Source organism: Blennius ocellaris, assembly GCF_963422515.1.
Source record: "Blennius ocellaris genome assembly, chromosome: 4".
Classification (NCBI taxonomy): Eukaryota; Metazoa; Chordata; class Actinopteri; order Blenniiformes; family Blenniidae; genus Blennius; species Blennius ocellaris.
Genome location: NC_137653.1, coordinates 9,633,104 through 9,656,006, shown reverse-complemented (window position 1 = coordinate 9,656,006; position 22,903 = coordinate 9,633,104). Strand labels below are relative to the sequence as shown.

At 37.7% G+C, this 22,903-nt stretch overlaps 1 protein-coding gene across 1 annotated transcript in view; it reads right to left on the bottom strand.

Annotated features, from left to right (window-relative positions):
- The window catches only part of LOC308129339 (A-type voltage-gated potassium channel KCND3-like), a gene marked incomplete at both ends in the record, with an annotated part of 97,487 nt that overhangs the window by 22,555 nt on the left and 52,029 nt on the right, over nucleotides 1-22,903 (bottom strand). The window contains one exon of the mRNA XM_080495263.1: nucleotides 545-707. Within this exon, the coding sequence (XP_080351389.1) occupies nucleotides 545-707 (163 nt within the window). The remainder of the gene's footprint in view (nucleotides 1-544; nucleotides 708-22,903) is intronic.

The window sequence follows — 22,903 nt, the reverse complement described above, 5'->3', positions numbered from 1 at the left end:
GTCAGAGAATGAGAAAGACAGGGGAATGTGTAAAAGGGCATTAAATAAATGTGTTTGAAAAGGGACACATTTCCTGTGTGTGATGGAGCCAAAAGACGTGGGCTGAAGTCGGTTGAAGGACACTATTATGGACGCAATAGTAGAGCTCCTGATTGAGGTCAAATTACTTCACAATGCCTTTTTTTGTGTGCGTTTGTGAAATGCGTGTTTTGTATTTTTCATGAAAAATAAACTCATCTGTCAAGAATTTCTCTCAGCCCATCACCAATATGATGATTTGACCATGAAAAGAAGAACTTCAAAGTTTTAACCATTAGTATCCGCCCACCCAAATGCTTTTTTTTTTTATTAAACTCCCATTCTCTCTCATTAACTTAATAATGAGGCACTCTGGCCTCACGAAAATCAGCAGCGCCTACTGCTAATGGTTAGGCAATATGCGTGTGCTCATGCTGAATACACATATGCACTGAGGCGTTTAACCCACAGGTAACCTCCCACCCCCTCACAGCAGAAACATCTTTTTATTTATTTATTGATTTACCTTCTGAGCGCGGCGCTTGTCTGCTCTCTGATTCTGGTGGTAGATGCGACTGAAGTTGGACACGATAACAGGGACGGGCAAAGCGATCACCAGCACGCCGCTCAGGGAGCAGATGGAGCCAAAGATCTTTCCGGCAATCGTTTTTGGTACCATGTCTCCGTACCTACAAATGAAAGAAACGAAAAGACTTTGACAAAGAGCATATATGCAAAGGCATATGGAACAAAGAATATGACGGAATAATCAAGACGAATTTTTAATTGTTTATGAATTGGATGTGTGGTGATTAAACTGAATTTAAAACAAATGTAATTATCCAGCAACTTGAACAATTCTATCAATGCTATCCAATTGCATGAGTGTGCAAATTAAGCACACTTTAGGCAGGGTCTTAATAGATCAGGCCCTGTATCTGTTATTTACATGATTGAGACAAAGCCTTTCAAAATTCCATTCTGCATGTGGTGTAATGACAATCAAAGTATATATATTTTTTAAGGTATTTTTTTTAATTTACTCATTAATATAGCTGTATGATCCGCTAACCCATCAAAGTGTTCAGAGCAGGTTTAACATGATACTGAATGAGTAAATGAGTGACGACTGACACATTATCATTGTCTCTTTTTCATGTCTTTGTTTTACATTTATTTTAGCGCCCGCTGTTGTCCGTTTCCCTCAGGCCTCTTGTGATTTGATTACACAGGTGAATGACTGCTGTAACAGGTGGACAGAAGCAGAGAGATAGAGGCACTGCTATCTGTACAGCTCAGACCGGGCATAACAAAGACTTGCCAGTGGGATTCCGGGCTAAGAAGAAACCCAAGCCCAATTGCTGGTGAAAGCTGTGAGCCATGATGGCATGCAGTGGAACAAATTGATTTAAAAGCACACGTCTGGGACAAGTTCGTAAGGTGGTGAATAAAGGCCTTGAAATCGTCTCGCGGAGAGACAAGTTTAGAGACTGTGAAACGACTTGATGGCAAACAATGTTTTCTCACACACATCAGGCAGCATTTAGAAAGGAAACATGGGGCATTTAGAAATAAGGAAGACAGCGAAGGGAATACTTGGGAATTTGGGACTTTTCTTGGCACAAGAGTCCTTGACAGATCTATTTGCTAAAAGAGACACTTTATAGAAGCTGATGAAGCATGGAGGGTCGGCTTTAATCCTCTAGGTTTTCTTTTCGACTAAAACACTTGCACATGTCAAAAAGACATTTTTTTTCTCCCTCTTAGTTTCTCACTGCTTGGCTCCACAGAGTTTCTACTGCACTGCGTTCTCCACACAATGAGACTCCAGACAGGTAAGACCCATGCACTGTTGACCGCTGAGCCTCCTGATGGCTGCGCTCCACTCAGACGTGGGTGTGTTCTGGTTTTTCACTTTCTCCCCAATTATTGTTTTTCGGTCCAGACCTCCCACTCTGCCCTACTCTCCTGTTGAAAGAGCTCCATAATCACGAGACTTACCTCCCTCCTGTTTACTACTGAAGAATGAAGAGCTGAGGGATTATCATGAACCCAGCCTTCTGCTCTGCCTGAGTAAATATGTGCCAGAGGGAAGAGGATGATGTTGCTCAAATCCTCTGTTTTTATCTTTATTATTATTCACATACTGAAGAAACAAGTGGTTTATGTGAAGCACAATTATAGACAAAAACAAGTTTAACAAACCATAAAAAAGATGATATGCTAGATATTTTTTTTAATCCTAAATACATGTAAATAATTGAGTGATAATATTGACATAATTTGATAAAAGTCTGGAGCCTCATTGATAAAACCTTGCAGAGGATTACTACTAAAAATATACATGTGCCCAAAAGCTGAAAATGGCGTGCACCCCCCAAAAATCTGCACGCACAATTTTACAGTAGTATCATTCCACTAAAGAAACACATCAAGAGCACTGCTGTTTGGCTGTTTATGATTGTGTGGATCTGTAAGTCTGATATTTGAAGACACTAAATGTATGAGATAAATCTGGCTTCAATTCCTCCACTTCACCACCGGCGCTGCCACCCCGGTGACAATTTAACCTCAATGTCCAAGCTCTCACAAACTGGACAGTTCGATAAATTGGTGGAGTCAGTCATTTGACAGAGTTGCAAAAAACAAATCTGAGTTCTGCAAAGACAAATAAAGAAAGGTAAAATGGAAGTCAAGAGATAATATATCACAACATAAAAATTTGAAGTCGAACCCACCAAAAAATGGATTATCGTAAAGTCTGCAAACAAAAGTTCAAAGCAATTCAGCTGATTAAATCACAATAACAGCAGTGTCTCTGCAGAAGGCTGAGCTGGTTTTTACCTCCTTTTTTAAAACGGTGGCAGTCATAAACAACACAAATATTGTCAGAGACAGGGAAATCACAGTGTGTTGTACATTGATCGGTGAGCCATAAGTGATCTTCAGTCAGTCACTCTGTCATTAATAGATCAGCTTCATCGTGTGTGTGTGTGTGTGTGTGTGTGTGTGTGTGTGTGTGTGTGTGTGTGTGTGTGTGAGAGCCTGTCACTGGACTGAGTAATTTGAAGGGGGTCTTCTACAAAAAGGAGCTTGGTTGCCATCCCACAAATGCATTGTTCTAACAAATGTGGCTCCATTCAAAGGAAAATAAACATGCTTTCTATCTGAATGACCACAAAGCAGTGCAACAATAATGGAATATTCCATCAACACAAAGTTCCTTAATTTTAGTGGCATGTAATAGGAATTTACCACAATATTAAAAGGCCTATTTTTCGATGTTTTCAAAATCTAACTTATGACACAACCACAAAAAAGATACATTGGTGTGATGCATCATAATATTACCTACTCATAAATGAAGAGATATACAGAAGTATCAACACAAAAGAAGAAGGCGGGTGAGGAAATGGTAATTATGATGGATCTCAGCCTCGTCATACTCGTTTCTCTTCCCACACTTAACTGCAACTCAGACAGTTTCTCTGCGAGTAAAAGTTTTTTCCCCCCCATGTCGTTTGAAAACCTGACATGCGGGCCGACGTGGACTGCAAGCTGAGAAGACTCAGAAATCTGAAGGATCATTAACAAGCGATGGAGATTTGACCACAGGGCTTGTTGTTATTGTTGCTCAGTGCTACTCCTGGCTGCCAGACAAGCAGACAAATGATTTCACAGCTTGCTCTACTTGCAGTCCGTCCGCCGATGAGAGATGACATTCTCCTGGCTGCGTTTCCGAAAAAATGTTTGACACTTCACGCGCACACTATGATATGTCAAACATCATTACAACTGCAATGTCGCGGATTAGTCCAAACTTTGCTCTGTGCAATGCATTAGTTCACAACGGGAGGTCTACTTCAAGGAAAAAAAAGAAAAAGAAAAAAAGGGTGCAAAAATCCTTGATGATGATGAATGGCTAGTTGTGAATACTTTCATTGAGGCACAAAATAGGTTTTGACTGTGTGGCGCCACCCCTTCCCTCAAAGCAGTGATTACCTGCTGTGTAAAATATAAACGTACTTTTAATCAAAATTACAGCTTCCAGACTGTCCTTTCTGTATTTAAAATGTTTCTGTGGGCTCTTTGGAGATAATTGCCGATGATTTGATTGGATCAATCTGAGCAGCCTTCAACGTTGCAGCTCTATTCACTAAAATTAGACTAGATTTTATTTGGTGGTGTCACAGGTAGCTGAAGCAACATGTCCCCCGACTGGTGCATTGCTTTTGCAAAAGCAAGGCTGTTTATTTTTCCTGTGTGCTCATTTATTCACATTGCAGCAACAGTAATTGAAATTTTAACAGACTTCTTTGTCAGGTATACTGTAGGAACATCAAAAAAAATTAGGGCAAGGCCTTCCTTGAACCACCTGATGCAGCTCCAACCATTATTCTGCCTTGAACTCAGTCAGAAAGAATTTCCTGTTACAGTAAACATTATCAGATGACCAGCTACTCATTGGACTGAGCATGGCTGCTCAAAATTACAAATAAATGTAGCATGATTCAAGTGTCCGGTTGTGAATTTAATGATTTTTTTTCACTTTAAAAAATACTCTCAATATACTCATAGAAGTAAACAAAACTGTAGTATGTGGTAATGTGATGCTCAGCATGGCAATCTACATTATTCTGTAGCATGCTTTGTCGAGGCATTTCACTATCCCCATGGCTGGACTTTGCATTAGCAAGTGTATAAATTTGCATCATTTTGGAAAGTAGACTTCGGTCGGAAAGATGACAGCTGCAGTGTGAAATGTCATGAATTTGAAACGTACCCACACAAACAACTGATTAATTATGGAGTCAATGAGTCACTGAAAATCACAACAATAAATGTTTTTGCTTGAATATTGTAACACATTTAAGGTCAGACAGGTGTTTGTATTGCAGACATGGTCAATATGTTATTTTCTTTCTTATTTTCTTTATCTTTTTGGCCGTTCAAATCAATATGAAGATAAACCACAAGAGACACAGCAAAGCAATTAATTGCTCAGGTTGAAAGAGCAATTACACAATACAAAACAGGCCACAACAGTCAGGCCATTTCTCTAATAAACTGACCACAAGCATTGATTACGTCGACTTTTTTTATATCATTACTTCATTTCCCCACCTTCTGTTGTGAGATATAAAGCAGGCAGCTAAGCAGGTGGAAAAAAATAATTTACTAAGGTAAAAAATATTTCTCCAGCAATTACTTGTTTTGGTTTTAATAAAAAAAAAAAGCTCTTCCGTTTGCACAATGTGTTTAAGGAACATCGTGCACCTTGCAATGGGAATCAAATCAATCTGAATTGGATTGGACGTGCCGCGTCAGAAAGGCGTCATCAAAACCAAAGCAATCAAGTGTGGCTGAATGACTTCTTTATAATGTACGGCACAATCGAAGGCGGCAACATAAAAAACAAAACGCCAAACTTTGTCAAAGCCCCAATGAAGAACATTTAAACAATTATTACAGGAGCAAACACAAGACAGAGCTGGTTTTCAATCATTGAGTACCTGTGCTGCTCCCAGGTTGCCAGGTGCTTGTGAGACTTGTAATTTGTCATTTTCTATATTTCATGAAGACTGAGAACCTGTATGAGTTTCTGAAAAATACCCTGTAAACCAAGAAAATTACCAGTGTAACTGGTCATCAATCACGAACCTGAACACTCATGGCTGCAGATCTATCTTTGTGAGGCGCTTTCTCCTCACCTCAACCATTACAACTACATCTCAAGCCCAATCTCATGCTCACCCCGAAACTAAAGGCAGCTGTTTGAGTGTTTGTCAGAGTTCACACTCTCCACAAATGCCATGTTCAGGATTTAAAAATTGGAGCACTGCATTATGTAATAATGGGGAAATATGCAATGATCTTTTTGTAATACACATAGCAAGAATTATTACAAAACGCAGGCTAAACAATTACTGTGAATGCGGTCAGTGACACTTACAATCTGGTTTCATTTCTTCAGGAAAAAGAAATGGCTGGTGGAAATACTGGTTGGCTTGCATCCTTAAAAAATCTACCAGCCACAATGGCAGGTGATCTAAAAAGTTAAACCTGATTTAGTGCCCTGCATTTCACTATTGCTATGTTGGCAGGATATTAGCAAAGAGCAAAGCTTGACAGAGATTTCTTTTCCTCATTATGATAGATATAACCCTGTGTATGGATAAGGGCAAATGTTCTGACACAATGCATCAAATTATTACATTTTCTTGTTAAAAAAAAGTGGAAAATCCATATTTTGTAATAACTGTTGCAATATGTAACACATTATTACAAAATGCGGCTTTCTGACATAATGAATGGAAAATTTATTACAATATTACATATTGCACCATTATTATACAATGTGGTGTTACACACCTATATTTTGTAATAACTGTTGTAATATGCAACAAGTTATTACAAACCGTGGCAAAGTTTATTACAAAATGTGCTCAAGAATTTCATAACAAAATGAGGCATTATTACATAATGAGGTGAAAATCGAATACATTATTCCATTCTGCACCATTATAACATAATGCAGTGCTACAAGATTGATTATGGATGGCTCCATAAGACAGACAGACAGACAGACAGACAGACAGACAGACAGACAGACAGACAGACAGACAGACAGACAGACAGACACACACACACTGCTTTGACCGTCTTGATCTTCTTCAATAATATTTAAAAGCAAAACACAAACAGCTGAATGAGATCAAAAGTGAACCTGGAAAAAGGCTGAACTACTGCAAATACCTGCAAACCAATGCATTTTTAAAATAGCAAAAAAAAAATTCAATCAAGAGTAGAATATTTGAGCTTTATCGTCGACACATTAATTTGTATGATGTACTGGACTGTTGGTTTTTAAAGTTTATGTGAACCAAAGTGTAATCAGTTTCTTCATAATAATAAAATCATGTTACTGCAACAACAAAAGGTGTCAACATGTGCTTTTGAACTTTTTTTTGGGCCCTTCACAGTTATTTTACAGCATCACAGACCTCAACAGGTTGAAGAGTGTCTTTCTCTGTCCAAACATGTTTTCGCCTGGTTGCAGCCAGCAGCTTTCTTCTACTTGAGCTTGTTATTACCTTTTTACATGATGTTCTACTTTGGATAGAGAACCTCTTGAACACCGAACCTGTTTCACTGGAGCTAAACTGCGTCTTTGCACTTTTACAGTCACACTTTAGTTGCACTAATACAATCATCTGTTTCTTCTCGGCGTCATGTAAATGTAGTGACTGATTCTCGTTTTCCCTGGTCATGTTTCTTTGGTTTTGGTGTTTTTGTGACATTGATTCTCCTCTCATGTCAGCTACTTGTCTGTCCCTGCCCTTGTGTCGTCCTCTGAGCTTCTTGCAGCATCCTTAATCCCTTGATTGTTGTCATGAAGGTCTTGGAAGCGCCACACTCCCCGCTGTAGTATGAGCCGTCTGTTCGTCCCTTTGTGTCTTATGTGAGTTACTTCCAACCTTGTTTTTGCTCATCTTGTTGGCATTCATGTTGGATTTTGATTACTGAGTCTGTGTTTTGACCCTCGCCTGTTTTACGATCAAGCCTGGTTCCGCTCTCAGATGGACATCCTTCCTGCTTACCGAATAATGCTTTGTCCCTGAACTGAGACTAAACTCTTCAAACCCGAGCTGTGTCTCAGTTAATCATGAGGGTCTTTACTTGTTTGTTATACCAGAACGTCTAAGTATTCATTCGCTTTTACTTGAGGGTGTTTTGTTTTGTCTGCAACACACTAAATACACATTACGCAGCAACGTCATTTCAAGCTGATATCAGAAGACGGTGTGACTGTAGGTGCAGTGCAGACATGTACAAAGTTGCATACGCTTTTCTATTAGATGCAGGTTTAGTAAACAAACAACCTCAAGAGCAAGATCAGTCTATCGAAGTTTGAAAATGTTTGACAGTATGAAAAAGAGAGAGAAATTATAGGAATTTGATGTGAGGATGCAGATATTTGACACAGAATGAGAAAAAATGAACAATTTGTCCATTGATAAAAAAGATCAAAAGTATTTTTCATTAAAGAGAGCATTCCAAGGAAGAATATCGAAGATAGCTCGGCTAACCCTTACACAGATTCAATTCATTACTTTTCACATTCAGTTCATTTTTATCATACGAACGTGAAAGAACGATGAAAGAATACAGTTGTCTCTGTATAATAATTTTTTTTTTTTTAAAGTAGAAAATCATGAAAAAAAAGTATATGCAGGATTGTGACGTATGCAGTTACAGCAGAACAATACAGAGCAAATGCAAACAAACAAATATAAATAAATAAATAATCTGCCCTCGCCCAAAGTACGCTGAGATTGGCTCCATTTCCCCGGGACCCTGAACAGGATAAGCGGTATAGAGGATGGATGGTTCATATATTATTATCCAATGCACAAATTCATTATACTCATTACAGAATATCGTCATTTGTTTCTGTGATTCATTTTGTGTCATTCTGAAAGTAACGAGTAACACACAAGCAAAAATTTGTACACTGGATTTTTTAAAAATTATTATTGTTTTTGACAGCAAGCATAGGCTGATGTAAGGGAAATAAAAGATATTCCCTGAGAGAAGAAGTAAAAGACAGCTGGTGTAACTTGTGCGACACCAGCACAAAAGGAGCATTTAGACATGGTGACATTTGTTCTAATGGAGTTAAATTTATTCTACAAATTCCATTAATATTTTATCAAATAACAAGCATCAGAGACCGGGTAATAATACCAAGGCCAGGGGGAATGATTCACCTTGTTTATAACCTGATGCACGTAGATGTAACATTTTGAAAATAGCCATTTGCTAAATGAGGGTGGATCATCCTTTCGTGTCTTTAAAGGATTAAGTATAACAAATTTATATTAATCTCTCACTCTCTTTGCGAAGCTGCTGAAACGTGATTGCTTTTTTCTCACACACACGTTACCTGTGTGACAGTGCAGGTTAATAGAAGATCTTAGTGTGATGTTTACATAATCTGCCTCGAATCTGAATGTCCCTGATCGTACGCTGTTCAAATCAGCCTGGGATAATCCCACTGTAGACACGAGTGTGCAGCCTGGAGAATGTCAATCCACTTTGGCAGCCACTGGAACGACCACCACAACAAAACACACAAAAAACCAGGTGCTGCTTTTGGTGCACACGACTCAAATTCATGTATTCATGAAGGTAACCACATGCATTACATATTTTAATCATTTCAAATTTTATACACAGATTTTAAAACTTTAAAATGACTTCTTTATAATGTACGGCACAATCTAATATATTTTCTATAAATCTGCTATGGTGTGCTCAATGAATGCAAAGGAGTGCAGCATTTAAAGCTGGCTGATACCGCGGCAACAGTGGACAACACAAATCAAACCAAACCTGCAAGGTGAGGCATTGCTACTTCGACCCGCTCCAGCCTGGCACCTTTTTTATTGTAATTTTTGGCCAGAATTAGGAGTGAGAAACAAATATTTGCAACGACCTCAGCACATGGAAGGCAACGGTTCATTTTATCTAAACCAGACACTCAAACATTTTACTAAGTGTTGCCTTTGATCGTTTTCCATTTTTTTCTTTGTCAACATGTCCTTGGATGGCATGCTAAACAACAAACTGGAAATCACAAAATGTTAAAGATTTGAGAAAAAACAATTATTTCACAACATGTTTATTTGTATCTATAATTAACTTCACTGAATGTTCACTTAAAAAAAATTTGCTGTATAATTTCTTCTGTGAGATTAAAGAGCTTAGAGCATTAAATCACAATAGTAATATTGATATTAAATGAATTATTTGATCAGATTGAATGAAGTTACGTCATAGATCACAGTCAGTGTTGTAGTGGTTTGAAATATCAGCACACTGTGAGAAGATCCTCACTTTGGGTTTGGGGGGCCTTCCATATTGAGATTGCATGTTTTCCCTGTAGATGCATAGGTTTGAATAACTGTGTTGGTTCCACCAAATCACCCTTATGTACAAATATGAGAAACAACTTCCAGAGAAACAACAAAAATTTTGTACTTTTGTGTTTTTGAGTTTTTAACTTTTCACCATGTGTGATGTTGAAATAATGAAATTGCACACTACCTGTTGTCCACACAATCTAAAGAAGTGGCTTCTCCATCTCTTTGGCCAACTATGTTTACAATATGTATATTTTGCATATTGATACAACAAGGATGAACTTACAATATATGGTGCCAAACCTTCATATTTGCTATGGAAACATAAACACTTATTCTGTTTTTGTAGCAATATTCCTTCATTTAAACATCTAAAAGTGCAAAGTCACATGAGGAATTGATTAGAAATTCTGCTGAAACCTGAGCTGACACCTCATTTTCAAAGAGAGGTGAATTAAACATGACTTCAGCACAGTTGTGGATTGCCTGCAGGTGAAGCAGCATTCACAGGTCAACCACCGCCCTGCAGCACCGACACCCTTTCATGTTGCGGGACACATTCAACACCCTTTCCTCTTTGTTGCAGCCAACTCTGAACCCAATCTGCTCCACTAATCTCAAGAAAGCCAAACATGAAAAATAGCTGACTGGACCATCCGTCCGGGAGGACAGTGGGGTGATACGACCAACTGTATTGATATTCACACACGATCTTATCTCTCCGTTTCCAACTGAGGAGACGGAAAAGACAGGGTGATAACAAGGAGGACGAATGAAAGAGAGAGGGGTGAGGTGGGATTAAAGAGGAAGAGAAAAAAAAAAGAAATAACCTGATGTCTGTTATTACACACGTGGGCATGTGAGCGATGTGGGATATTAGTGCACGTGACCTGCTGCCACTGGAAAGAAAGCACCATCCATCATGACCTGTGTGAGCTCCCGTTTAAATTAGAGGCCGGTGTATCTCAACAGGGGAAGTTAACATCAAGGGCACAGAGGGCCGATGAAAATAGCGTAAACAGAGGCGCGTTTAAAGAAAAAAGAAAAAAGGAGGGGGGAAAGCATGAATAAAGCAGGTTCAACTGTGGTTCATTGCAGGCTACAGGATGATGTATGAGAGGCCCGACTGCAGCACAATAGCTTAAAATAAAAACTGTGAATTAGGCCATTTTCGTTAACCTTTATTTACTCAGGGAAAACTTCCTAACCGTGCAATGTCCATTTCAACTCCCTACTTAATATGCATACCCCTTGTGTGCAGAAACTGCCCAGTAATACCACTGAGCGCTTCTAAGTTACTCATTTGTTTAGTTTCCTTCCGTTTTTTTTTTTTTTTTCCCCAGATGGCCTGCGATTTTCAGGCCTCAGAGCAGCTTCTCATTCAACATTGGACATATAAAGCAATGTTGCATTCATGATGTACAGTTTTGGAAAATGCGATCAAAACAATCAATCATCCATCTTCTATACCTGCATAGACCATGGTTGTGGAAGAGCAGAGAACAGAAATAGTCCACATAAACAAACTGCTCTTTTTTGCATTGCGGTAGCTCCCCAGTGTACCTGCACGCACGAGGAGAACATGGATTCTTCAGACCCAAAAGCAGTTTCCAACCAGGAACCTTCTTCATGTGCAGGGAAAGTACTTGACACATGTGGTGAAATGCAGTATGAATAATGAAGCCATTTTTCACCAACTTCCAATTGCTGTAGGGGAACCGTTCAATGCATGCACAGAAAGAACATGCAAACTTTGGAATGAACTTTGGGTCTTCTCAACTGTGAGGCGAAACACCACCAGAGTGCCTCCTCATAACCTTGTACACATGATAAATTGTTGTATCTTATTAGTGACTCGTCTTTTATTTGGAAAGAAATTTGATTTCTGTTCAAGGTACAAATATTATTTATTATTATTAAAAAAAAAAAAATTTCATAACAGGCTTATATTGCTGGCAATTATAGAAGAAAAATAAAAACAAACCAAGTCCTTGACTTTATCTTTATATTTGGAAGCACTGCCACAGTATGGTATAATATATGCAGCTTAGTGTATGCACAGCAGTTACAAGAGTCATAATGTTTTACAAACAAATCCATTGTAGGAAATGCATAGCCTGGTTCAAAATTTCCTCTTGAGGTCAGATGTTTTATTGCCGCCATTGTTTGTGTTTCTGTCACTTTGACTGAACAACAACAGCTGTCAGAAACAAGAATAAAGTGTACGTGTTTAAAAGCACCTCAAAAGTGCTACATTCAGTTAAGCTGTACTGGCAAAATGAAACCTGGAGAGTCGTCAACTCTTTAAATCTGGTTAAAAGCTATTACACAATGACTGTAAAAGAATCAGGCATGAATCAGAGAGCACACTTTATCCACCGAGCTCCTAATTCCTCACATCGTGATGGTTCACACATGCTTTTGTTCATCATATGTATAAAATCCATCACTCCATTAGCAGAAACTTCTCCTTGTATGCTGTGCAACAGTAATTGAAAGGGAAATGATGCACTTTCAAGAATCAAGACAAAATAGGATTGACAAATTAGGTGGCTGAATATTTTGAGACATTATTCCAACAATAATAATTTGAGGAAATAAATATACTCAGGGTCATTAAAGAAACAAACAGCAGTTTCACCTGAAGCTGGCTCTGTACTGCACGGCTTTTATAAATGCTTGTGTGGAAATTTATATACTGTAGGTATGATTTTTGGGAGCCTGTCAGTGGGTTTGCTGAATCTGACGCTCATAAAACAAATCTCGCAGACACAAGTGAAAGATTAACACCAACAAGATACAGACTTGATCCACATAAATTCAAGACTTCTTTAAATCAGCACAGTGCGGCATGTATTGCCAGTTTCCCCTCCACCCTGATGGACCATAACTCTGAGTCATCAATATCGGTTCTTTGTCTCCTGTTCATAAATGCTGCACGGGCTTATATCATGGAGCTCTCCGTGCTGCCTGATAGATTTCATTGACAATTTCAGCCACACAATCATCACAAGTAATGAAGCATAGTGTCCCAAGGATGTGACAGGAAATTCATATTTGTCTTTTGTGCTTCACTCTGCTGCAGAGGAGAAGCAGCTCAGGGCAGCAGAAGGTTCGGGAGCAATTGTGTATCAATAGTGGGCAAGGTAAAAGGATCAGTGTCGACGTTTATTTTTTGTGATAAAAAAGACTTCATGAAAAACAACATTAAGCCCCCTAAACCCCCGTAGTTTCATTGGCGTCTGTTATAAACACAATTCCAAAGTACTGTTTCTTTTGCAGGCTTTATTTTAAACCCCAAGCTTCCTCTGTGTGAATACAGGGTTTAAAGTATTATACTATAGGACTGCAATGAATGGTCCTTATCAGAAGAGAATAATGAAAATTTCAGCATGTTTGGAATGATGATGAAATACTTGGTTAAAAAAAAAGACAAAGACACAGAGAGAGTCTCACTCTCATCGAGGAGTAGTGAGTGGGAATACAAGTACTGCATCGCCGTACTAACCACTGTAACCTTGCTCAATAAATAGCAACCACTGTTTAGGGTCTCCTCAATCACTCCAATAAAAAGCTTGCTGCAGCTCATGAAAACTATTCATATTTCCTGGGTTTGATCTTCTCTGAGTGACACGTGCCCCTAGAGGGATGCAGGCAGCCAAGCCAATTTTTATGTCTCAACAGTAAGAACAAGTTCTCCATAAGAAGGTACTATGTGCTCTACGTTAAAAAGGACATTCAGTTTGAACTTTCTAAAGTTGGAATTTGTACCATCTGGTGAATCTAATGTTGAACAAGAGGACTTGTAATTGCAGCCAGCGCGATAACCCACAACCTATTAGTTTCTCATCTCTGTTTGAGTTCGGCTTCTCTTCCCCCTGGCCTTAATCACCATTACCATGGTTGTATTCAGTGGAAGGGAGCTATAGCTCTTATTCACTGGTTCTACTTGAATTTCCTACAACATGATGTGATGGAATGCCTCACAATTAGACGTGGATCTGGGGAACTTGCCTCCTGTGTCGTATCAGGGGCAAGGAAATGAAAATGTGGCAATTAATAAGCAGGAAGTGCTGTCCTGTCATTCCCTCCCTAATGGGCCAATCTGGTAATTCTGTGACTGAGCTCCATCACTGAAGCTATAACAAATTCTGCCCTGGCTGTGTGGGAGCCAGGCTGAATTGACATAATATCAAGGGACAGCTGGATGCATGGTGCTGACCCACTCTGTTACAAATTGTATTTGCATATAGTTTGCATTTTGCTGCTGTGTTTGGAAATCTAATCCCAGCCAGCTTTCAGTTTTTGTGCAGAAAGTAACACAATACGGGCATAATTGGAAACGTTTTTCTAGTTAATCTGGTAATCAACAGTGTCAAGCCTGCAGTTGACAATAACTTGTTACAAACTGTTTTTGCAAAAATAAAAACAATTTTGGGGGAGGAAATGCAATCTGTTTTCTGCATAGGACATATGCAGATATTATTCTAACTGTTGTTACAAAGCTTTATAGTCATCATCTGCATATGTATTCCACTGAACTGGTGGTAGGTGTCACGTTTGAGGTAAAACAGTATGAGTCAATATAGGAGTAAGAAAGTACATTTTTAGCACAGGGCCGGTGTATTTCAATATCAAACCTGATGTCAAATTAACGGTGGATTTGGACATTTTAATGGAAATGCAGCAAAAAAATCTTCTGCCACATTGTTATAAAATCTTAAACATGTTGAATCTTGAACATGTTCTCTCATACGTGCTTAAACTATATTAAACACCCACCCAGATGCTACGTGTTCTACTTACCACTTAGCAGTATTAGGTAAAGATTTTTTTGAAAAGAGAGGCGCATGGTAACATTCATGCTAACATTGTGGTTATATCCTTTCAATTTGACTTAATGCAAAGTGCTCTGAGCAAGTGAACTTATTGGTTAAAATCAACATATTAGACCAATTAAAAAAATTATTTCTGAAAGAATCAGCTGATGATTAGTCAGACAGATACAATTGGTATGCCTCTGAAACAGCTGGTGTGATGAGGAAAAATAAAATGAAACCCACCTTGAAATGTGGCCTCAGCAATGACTTGATGAAGCAGGATTAGTGAGAATACCTCACAATTATATATGGGCATAAATAATGGATAGAAATGAGGCTCACAGAATTAAAGACAGTCATACATTAATGCAAACATTAACATACTAACATGGACATAATGATAAAAAAACCCCTCTCAATTAAAGGAAGTAATTACGGATTCATTCATCCTTTTCATGTCTTGTTTTGAGATTCAAAACAGCAAGGATCGCCTTTCCTCCGAGACAGACCAGTATGATTGTCTTCAAAAGAAAATCTTATTATCTACTGTCTTTTGGTCTCGAGATAACACGTTTTTTTCCAGCACTTCTCCAATTTCATTACTGAATTGGTTTTCCTTTCGAATAAAAGGACTTATTCAACCTCTTCCAGAGTAATGACATACAGCTACTGCAGCTGCATTACTGTAACACGGACACCAGGCAGACAGCATAATGAGCAGGGCAAGTATGAAGAGGGGGGAAAAAAAACTCAAAAAAATTGGATGATGAAGTCACAGAGTAAGAATCTGTTATCCATCCAGATGGTCAAGCAGACACAACTAATCACGAGCAAGTGACAGTGCCGAACGGCTCACTGCAAAATGGCCACTCTTCTTGACAAGGCTTTCCAAACAGCTGCTCAGTACATTTCATCCCCGATGTACAAGATTCACAGTTCTGGGAACATTTCAACAAACCTAGACAAAATGAAGGGGAGATCTACAGATATAAATTATGATTAGAGCCTCTTGAAAGACAACAAAAACCACAAATTGTGTTTGACTGCCAGGATGTAGTGACAGCAAGCAGCTTTACAGATGAAACATCTGCTTTATTGAGCGAGAAATTGCACCGTGATCCACATAATGAAGACTTTCTGCAGAGGTGTGTTTTAGCATTAGTATTACTGATCACTGTAACGAAGCAGCATTTGCACACCTTCTTCCTTCTGTGATGCAAATATTAACTAAAGATTATTCATTGATAAAACTTTTATCCTCTAATGTTATAATGGCTAAAAGGCTTCCTGATGATGAAGCAATGCTATTTGCTTTTCCTTTTTCTCCACTGCGGCCACACATTCCCACCAAGCGCTGTCCCACGTGTGTACCTTCACTTAAGGTATATCCCTTCTCAAGTTCAGCCTCCAATCAGCTACCTCTCGATCTGGCTCCAATAGAGAACACCAGATGAGCAGAGAAATGAAAAAGCTTTCTTTGGGATCTTTTTAAAAAGCCTCCTAAGTAGGTTACATGAGAAAGTAGGCTGCCGGAGAGGCTCAAGAGACCCAAGGAGCTACTGTTCTATCACTCAAGAGGAGTGGCATTCCACTTCAGGAGTCCACATAAAGAGACGGAGGAAAAGGAAAGAGAGATGTGGTGTTTGTGATACAGCACCTTGAGTGTACTTGGCCACAAATGTATACTTGAGCGCAGGGCTCAGCCAAAGGGAGGTGACAGCAAAAGCCCCTTCTTAAATGAGGCATGTTGAGATGATCTGATGAACCCTTTCTTTAAAAAGCAATCGATCATGTGAAAATGTTAAAATTACTCCTTATGATTCCTCCAGCTCACTTTGGTAATGCACAAATCCAAAACAATAGTATTAAAGAAACTGGAAGAACCATAAATTGTTTGAAACCACATAAAATCACATTTCATTTAAAAACACAAGCTTTTACCTTTACAACTTTTCATTTGAGCTGTCGCTAATTTGAATTAACCAATTTAATTCTCCTATAATATAATAGGGATAATCCTCACTAATTAAATTATAATTAAGCATGGAAATTGCAAAAGACAACTCTATTTCTCTGTGGGGCAGCGGATGCAGGCTATTATGCAGCAGGGCAGTGATAAAAAGGTAATTTTACTCACCATTAGTAGCCCAAGGCTTGTTTGAACTGCCACCCACCCATGAATGTGAAGAAAGCCTTTTTAGAAAAAAAATCTTTATTTAATCGTGACTGTAGAGATATAGAGAGATGAAAGAGAAAGAAAAAAGATACACAGGACATGCAACAGAGGTTTTCTGTCTGAAACTAGACCTGTGTGGATCTGATTGAAGAAAACGTCTTTGTGTTTGACCTCAACCTTCAGGCTATTGTGTACTTCACATAACTGGTATATGAAATTCTAAAAAGATATGTCATGAACCCCATAGCAGTAAGTACTCTAACTTCAACTAATTGTGGTAATCCACTGGGCATAAAGTGAGTCTACGTTGACAAGCAGCAAAGGACTAGTTGATTTATTTCATATATAGAAACAAATGGATTAAAATCAATTGACGTTTAATTAGAATTGTAATTGTAAAGGCTAAAAAATAGTGGAGGGTGTGGCTGTTAGGGAGCACACAACCAACAACTACTAATTGTATACCACATCTTGAAGCTGACTTTGAAGATTCCCTTTACTGTAATCTGACTACCGTACATCAATTTAATAGTCAGATTTTTTATGTTAGCAACAGTCAAGATATTGAGAGTCAAGTCATTACAATTATTATTATTGATTCGTTTATACCTCTGGTTCGTTCACACATTTGGTAAGTTCATTGGTGGAACTGACTGAACCGTTGGTTAGTTGGTGGGTTTACCTCACAGTGAGGTAATTACAGACTGTAGAAGCTGTTTTTATGCACATTTCATCAAAGCTCAAGAGTCCATTGTTATTCTTGCACAATAAAAAAACAAACCAGCAGTTGAAGTTAAACATTTATGAAAACTCGATAAAATAAGCAACATATTCTCATGAAAGCAGAATCCAAATTCAAACCAGAGAGCTTCCAATAACAACAAATTGACTGATGATTCGTCTCACAAAGCGAGTCCATGTTGGCTTCTAAGGTCAATATGTCATTGATAAATTGCTCCCTTGTATTTGCACTGGTTTATCATTTTCACAACTTCCTTAGAAATAGCCACAGCGAACATGACTGAATGTTGTTATTTCTTGCTGAAATCAATAACCATCTCTTCCATATTACTAACACTTACAAAGGATTACTCGTACCAGTTGGTGAAAGTGTTTATTTTGGTATGAAGCTTGCCAGATGATTGGTTGACTATGTTCTCTGGCCGAGTAATCATTCATTCATTTGTATTAAAAATTTAAATTAAGTGCACAATAATAATGAAACAACAACAACAACAAACAAACATTTAAAAGCAAATCCTATCGATAAGAGTCTACAGGAAATGTTAGCACCAACAACCAAGGCTCATAAACCTGAAGAACAACTTTTTAACTTCACAAGCTATTTAAACTAAATTCAGCCAAATGGAGGTGATTTAATGAGACACTATAATTACAGTCTAGAGACAGAATCTAATGAAATGATAATAGCACAAGTGATGTAGTTATTGTTTTATGAGGGGCAAAACTAATGAAAGAAGTGCTTGTAAACAATGAAATGAGAACCTGAACGGCACAAACAATGGAGGCTTTTTATAAATATAAGAAAATATATATTACTTCTTAAAATTGTATTCATGCAATGAGAATTTAATTAAAGTGAAAGGAAAAACAAAAAGAAGGAATATAAAAGAGCTGGCCTTTGAGTCTACTATTGGAAGTATCATTTTTATAAGGCAAAAATGTAAAATATCACTAAATAAGCTCTTCCACAGCAGTCAAAAAACAAGAAATAAAAAAGAGGTGGGTTTCTAGAGATTTCATCATCGTGTCAATCTTGACCAAACTTCCTGAGAATTTCAGGGTGTTCCCATTCATTCAAATTAATTTGAATTAGAATTACTTACCAACAGGGATTCAAAGACATTTGTGCAAATGTGTGATATTTAAGCCAAAATCAACTGTATAGTGCAACAATATTTACACAGGGATAGTTGGATCTCTGCTGCATGAAGTTCATCCCAATTTGAGCATAATCTTGCGTGATGAATATAAATCATTGCTTTTTTTTTTTCTTCCTATCACTGCTTCTTCTACCAAACTAATTTACAATGACTTTCTGACTTCTGATGTTTCTAATTAAAAAAATCTTAGCCTTGTTTTTTTTTCATGTTGGTTCAGTAAACTTCGCCCTCTGGCTCATTGACTGCAACCCAAGATGAGAAATGCAAGACGGGCCAGAAACAGGATATTAGGAATAGCCTTGTTACAACTTTCAGTCAAATGTAATCTTTCCTGATTTGACTGCCACATATTATGTTCCGTATAATCAGATATAATCTGTTTGTCTGACGAAAAAAAACCCCATCTTGAGTATTCACTGGACCTGGAAGTAGAAGTGGTGGAAGTAAATAAACCAAAATAAGGGGGTGATGAAATGAGTTATTCTGGTGATTTACTACATTGGTGTGTGGAGACCATTAGAAAAAAGAATAATGAGAACTGGGGAGGTTTTTCCTGCTTGGAGCCACTACTGACTGTGCCACTGTGGTCCAGAGAGACCGCCACTGACACAACACTCATTCATAATTTTTAACCACCAAACTCACATACAGTATTTTCTGCACATCATGCATCAGTTGAACTTCAGGCATCATCAAAACCCACACTGAGTTAAAGCAAACTAATCAATGCACTAAGAACGTGATTAACATATGTGCAAATTATGTAAAGAAAAATGTGAAGATAATTAAAATAATCTGTTCTACATTTTTGTCTCCAGGAATATCAATACATTTAAAGCCCACTACAGACAAGTCATAACTGATATGTATGCAGGTAATATATAAAATATAAAAATATAATAGTAATTATATAATAATTATTACAATAGTAAATATAGAGATATATTTTTTCAGGTTGTTGTACAATGTTCAATGTTAAGCTCATAATATGCTGTGCAAACGATATGTATATAGGTACTGAGAGATTTCATCCTCAGAAAGTAAACTATATTTGAAAGATTGATAGGAAATAGTTCCTAATTAAGTACAAATCACACCACATAATCTACTTTGCTACCTCGAAAATCCTGTTAAAAGTCTCTGAGTTTGCCCATAATGCCAATTAATATATTATTCTCTTTCATCTGCCAATACCTTAATTTATAGAAAATGGTTCCAATTCATATCAAGATTTGTGTTTTATTGTTCTATGAATATGAGTGCTTTAATAAGAAATTATTTGATTATCAGTGGATTAGCAAAGCAAAACAATGTGGTTGAAAAGCAACAAAAATGTTGACAGTTGTTTGGATTTGTACAGCACCATTTCTTGTAAATGGTACAACTGAAACAATGTAACCATAGTTGCACTTACATAAATATATATTTCAAGTATGGATGAATGGAACAAAGCTCCATTGCTAATCGGCTTCCCAGTTTCATACTTGGGTTCATAATAAGGATGTATCAGATGTTAAAACAGCCTGAAAGTGTAGTTATATATTTCAGGATTTGATTCATATCATTACTTTTTTTGTTATTGTTGTTGCTAAAAAAAAACCCTGCTGTTGTTAAAACAGGAGAAACCCCAGTGCACTAGACACGTGAAGCATCAAACAGACAGACAGTACATCACAACAGCTGGTGAACTATGGGGAGAATTAGCAGCTAAAAACTCAGTTATACCCTTCAGGTGATGGTAGAAACGGAAAACCAAGGTAAAACACATTAAATCCTCTAATGAATTCCAAACAAATACCCCAGGATATGTAAATTCGAAAATAAATCAAACATGAATCTCAACACAGAAACTGGCTCCTTGTCAGTTAGTTGTATCAGACTGATTTGTTTTGTAATATTTTGTTGTACTATCACTGTTGGTAATGCAATGATCTCATTCCCCCACAGGCATCAAATAGATCCCACCTTATCTCAGAAAAACACACTCAGCAATAATTAACCAAGGCAAAATGTCTGCAGCCAAACTTGAGCAGCCACAAGGCTCAATTAACACTCGGCAAACAAAAACTGTTTAATTGAAAACAAGGTAAAAACAACTTTTTAGATTAAATTCACATCTTGGAGGCATAGCAGATTATCATCTTGCAGATTAATTCAAGAACGCGCAACAAATGTTTGGACAGTGCATTGCTCTTGATGTGGAAACTTGGGTGAAAATCAGGACAGCAGCTTATCAGATTCCACAGTTTCTTTGTTGTGATGAAACATTTTGAGCAGCTCAGATCGGGTTGACTCTCGTAGATGAAAGGTTTTCAGATTGAAGGTGGTCTACAGGCGAAGGCTGAGGTGGGAACAGCCCCTCTTATGCAGGGTATGATGGTGAATGTGACTGTAACCAGCAGTGAGGACATACGGCGTTGAAGTTAAACTATGGAGTCCAGTATCGTTGACTCAGTTAAGATCCGTCCATGAACACAGTTGCCAAATTATCACTTTGCTAAATCGTAGCCCTTCAACAAACACCACTCGCATTTAAAAAAAATTTTTCTCATTTAATTTACATTAAGGTTGTCAGGGGTAACATATAGCCCAATTTCATCTTGAGTGAAACACACCTGTAAAATAGTGCCCTTTAAATTTTAACTTTAAAGCTTCTCTTTGTTGTGAGAATATATATGTGATGAAAATGTCTCAATACAAAACTAAATAGTTACTACTGAAAATTACTACAATCTCAACTTGAGGTCAGATTTAATAAAACAGTATAATGAAATACAGAATAATGACAAAGAAACAAAAAAAACTAAACAAGCAAAAGTATGTTTGCTGGCAATGAGGTAACCATCTTTCAGGGCAGCATATTGAAAACAGGAGCCAACTAAAAAAAAACCCAACATTTATTTCCCACCATAATTGAAAAACTGTGCTGCAAATTATGTCTCCTCACAAAAAGTATGCCTTCCATCATACTATACTTATTTTTGATAAGTAGACTGCACAAAAACATGTTTTATTTCAAAGAGATGTTATTACATTGTGACATTATTAGGGTCCGAGCCGCCAAGCAGAGCTGGTCAAATTTATTGAAATGCATGGACTTATTCTTGTTCCATTTTGTACCACAGCTCAAACTGCTGCATTTTTGACGGTCTAAACGTGCTCAAACATTCGTGAAAATTTACACACGAGTCAAAAGTGTTTTACAATATTTACAATATATACCATAGGTCTTCGTGAGGAAAACGTATCAAAATGTTGCTCAATACTCAAAGGGCGCAAAGTGCTCCAATGAATATCTGACGCTTCACCATGAAACAGGAAGTGACGTATAACTCTGCTCTACATTCTGCATTCTATCTGAAATGTCACGCGTGTCATCGCAGTGCTGCCCTGATCACATCCATATGCTAATATCTATAGTGAAGTTTAAGGAATTATATTTTTCTAAAATGGTCCCAAACTGTGACATCCTTGAGAATAGTAGGGATGCAGGTCCACACTGGAGGGACCCTGTCAGGCCCCGCAGGGAAATCTGACATAGGGTCTTATACATCGCAACAATGACTTGAGGTTCTGCTGAGGGGAGACAATTTGGCATTTTTGGCACTTTAATGTAATATTATGAGCCAAGATTTCCTTAGCCCTCTGTCTGTATTGCACAATACCACGTTCCAAAGTGCAGTGGTGCACGGACCCGTTAAATGCTACTCGCAGCTATAATTAATGTTTATATTTTCATACTTCTTTTATATTGCGACCTCATTAATGTAATAATTTGTTAAATTATTGTCAACATGTTTTTATTATGTTGTTTGTCTTAATTTAGTTTTTCCCCCCCCACTGTCTGCAAGTTATCACATAATTGACTTTATAATATTAAAAATGGACACAATTATTATAGTATTGGTCATTGTTACATTACTACTTGCTACAGGGGGCACATATGATGGGGTGGTCAATGATTGCGTCCATAAGAATCATGTCATTGATGGACGTGCAGACAATAACTGAGCAACTTGTGATGCCATCATATCAATACAGACTATAATCTGGAAAGGA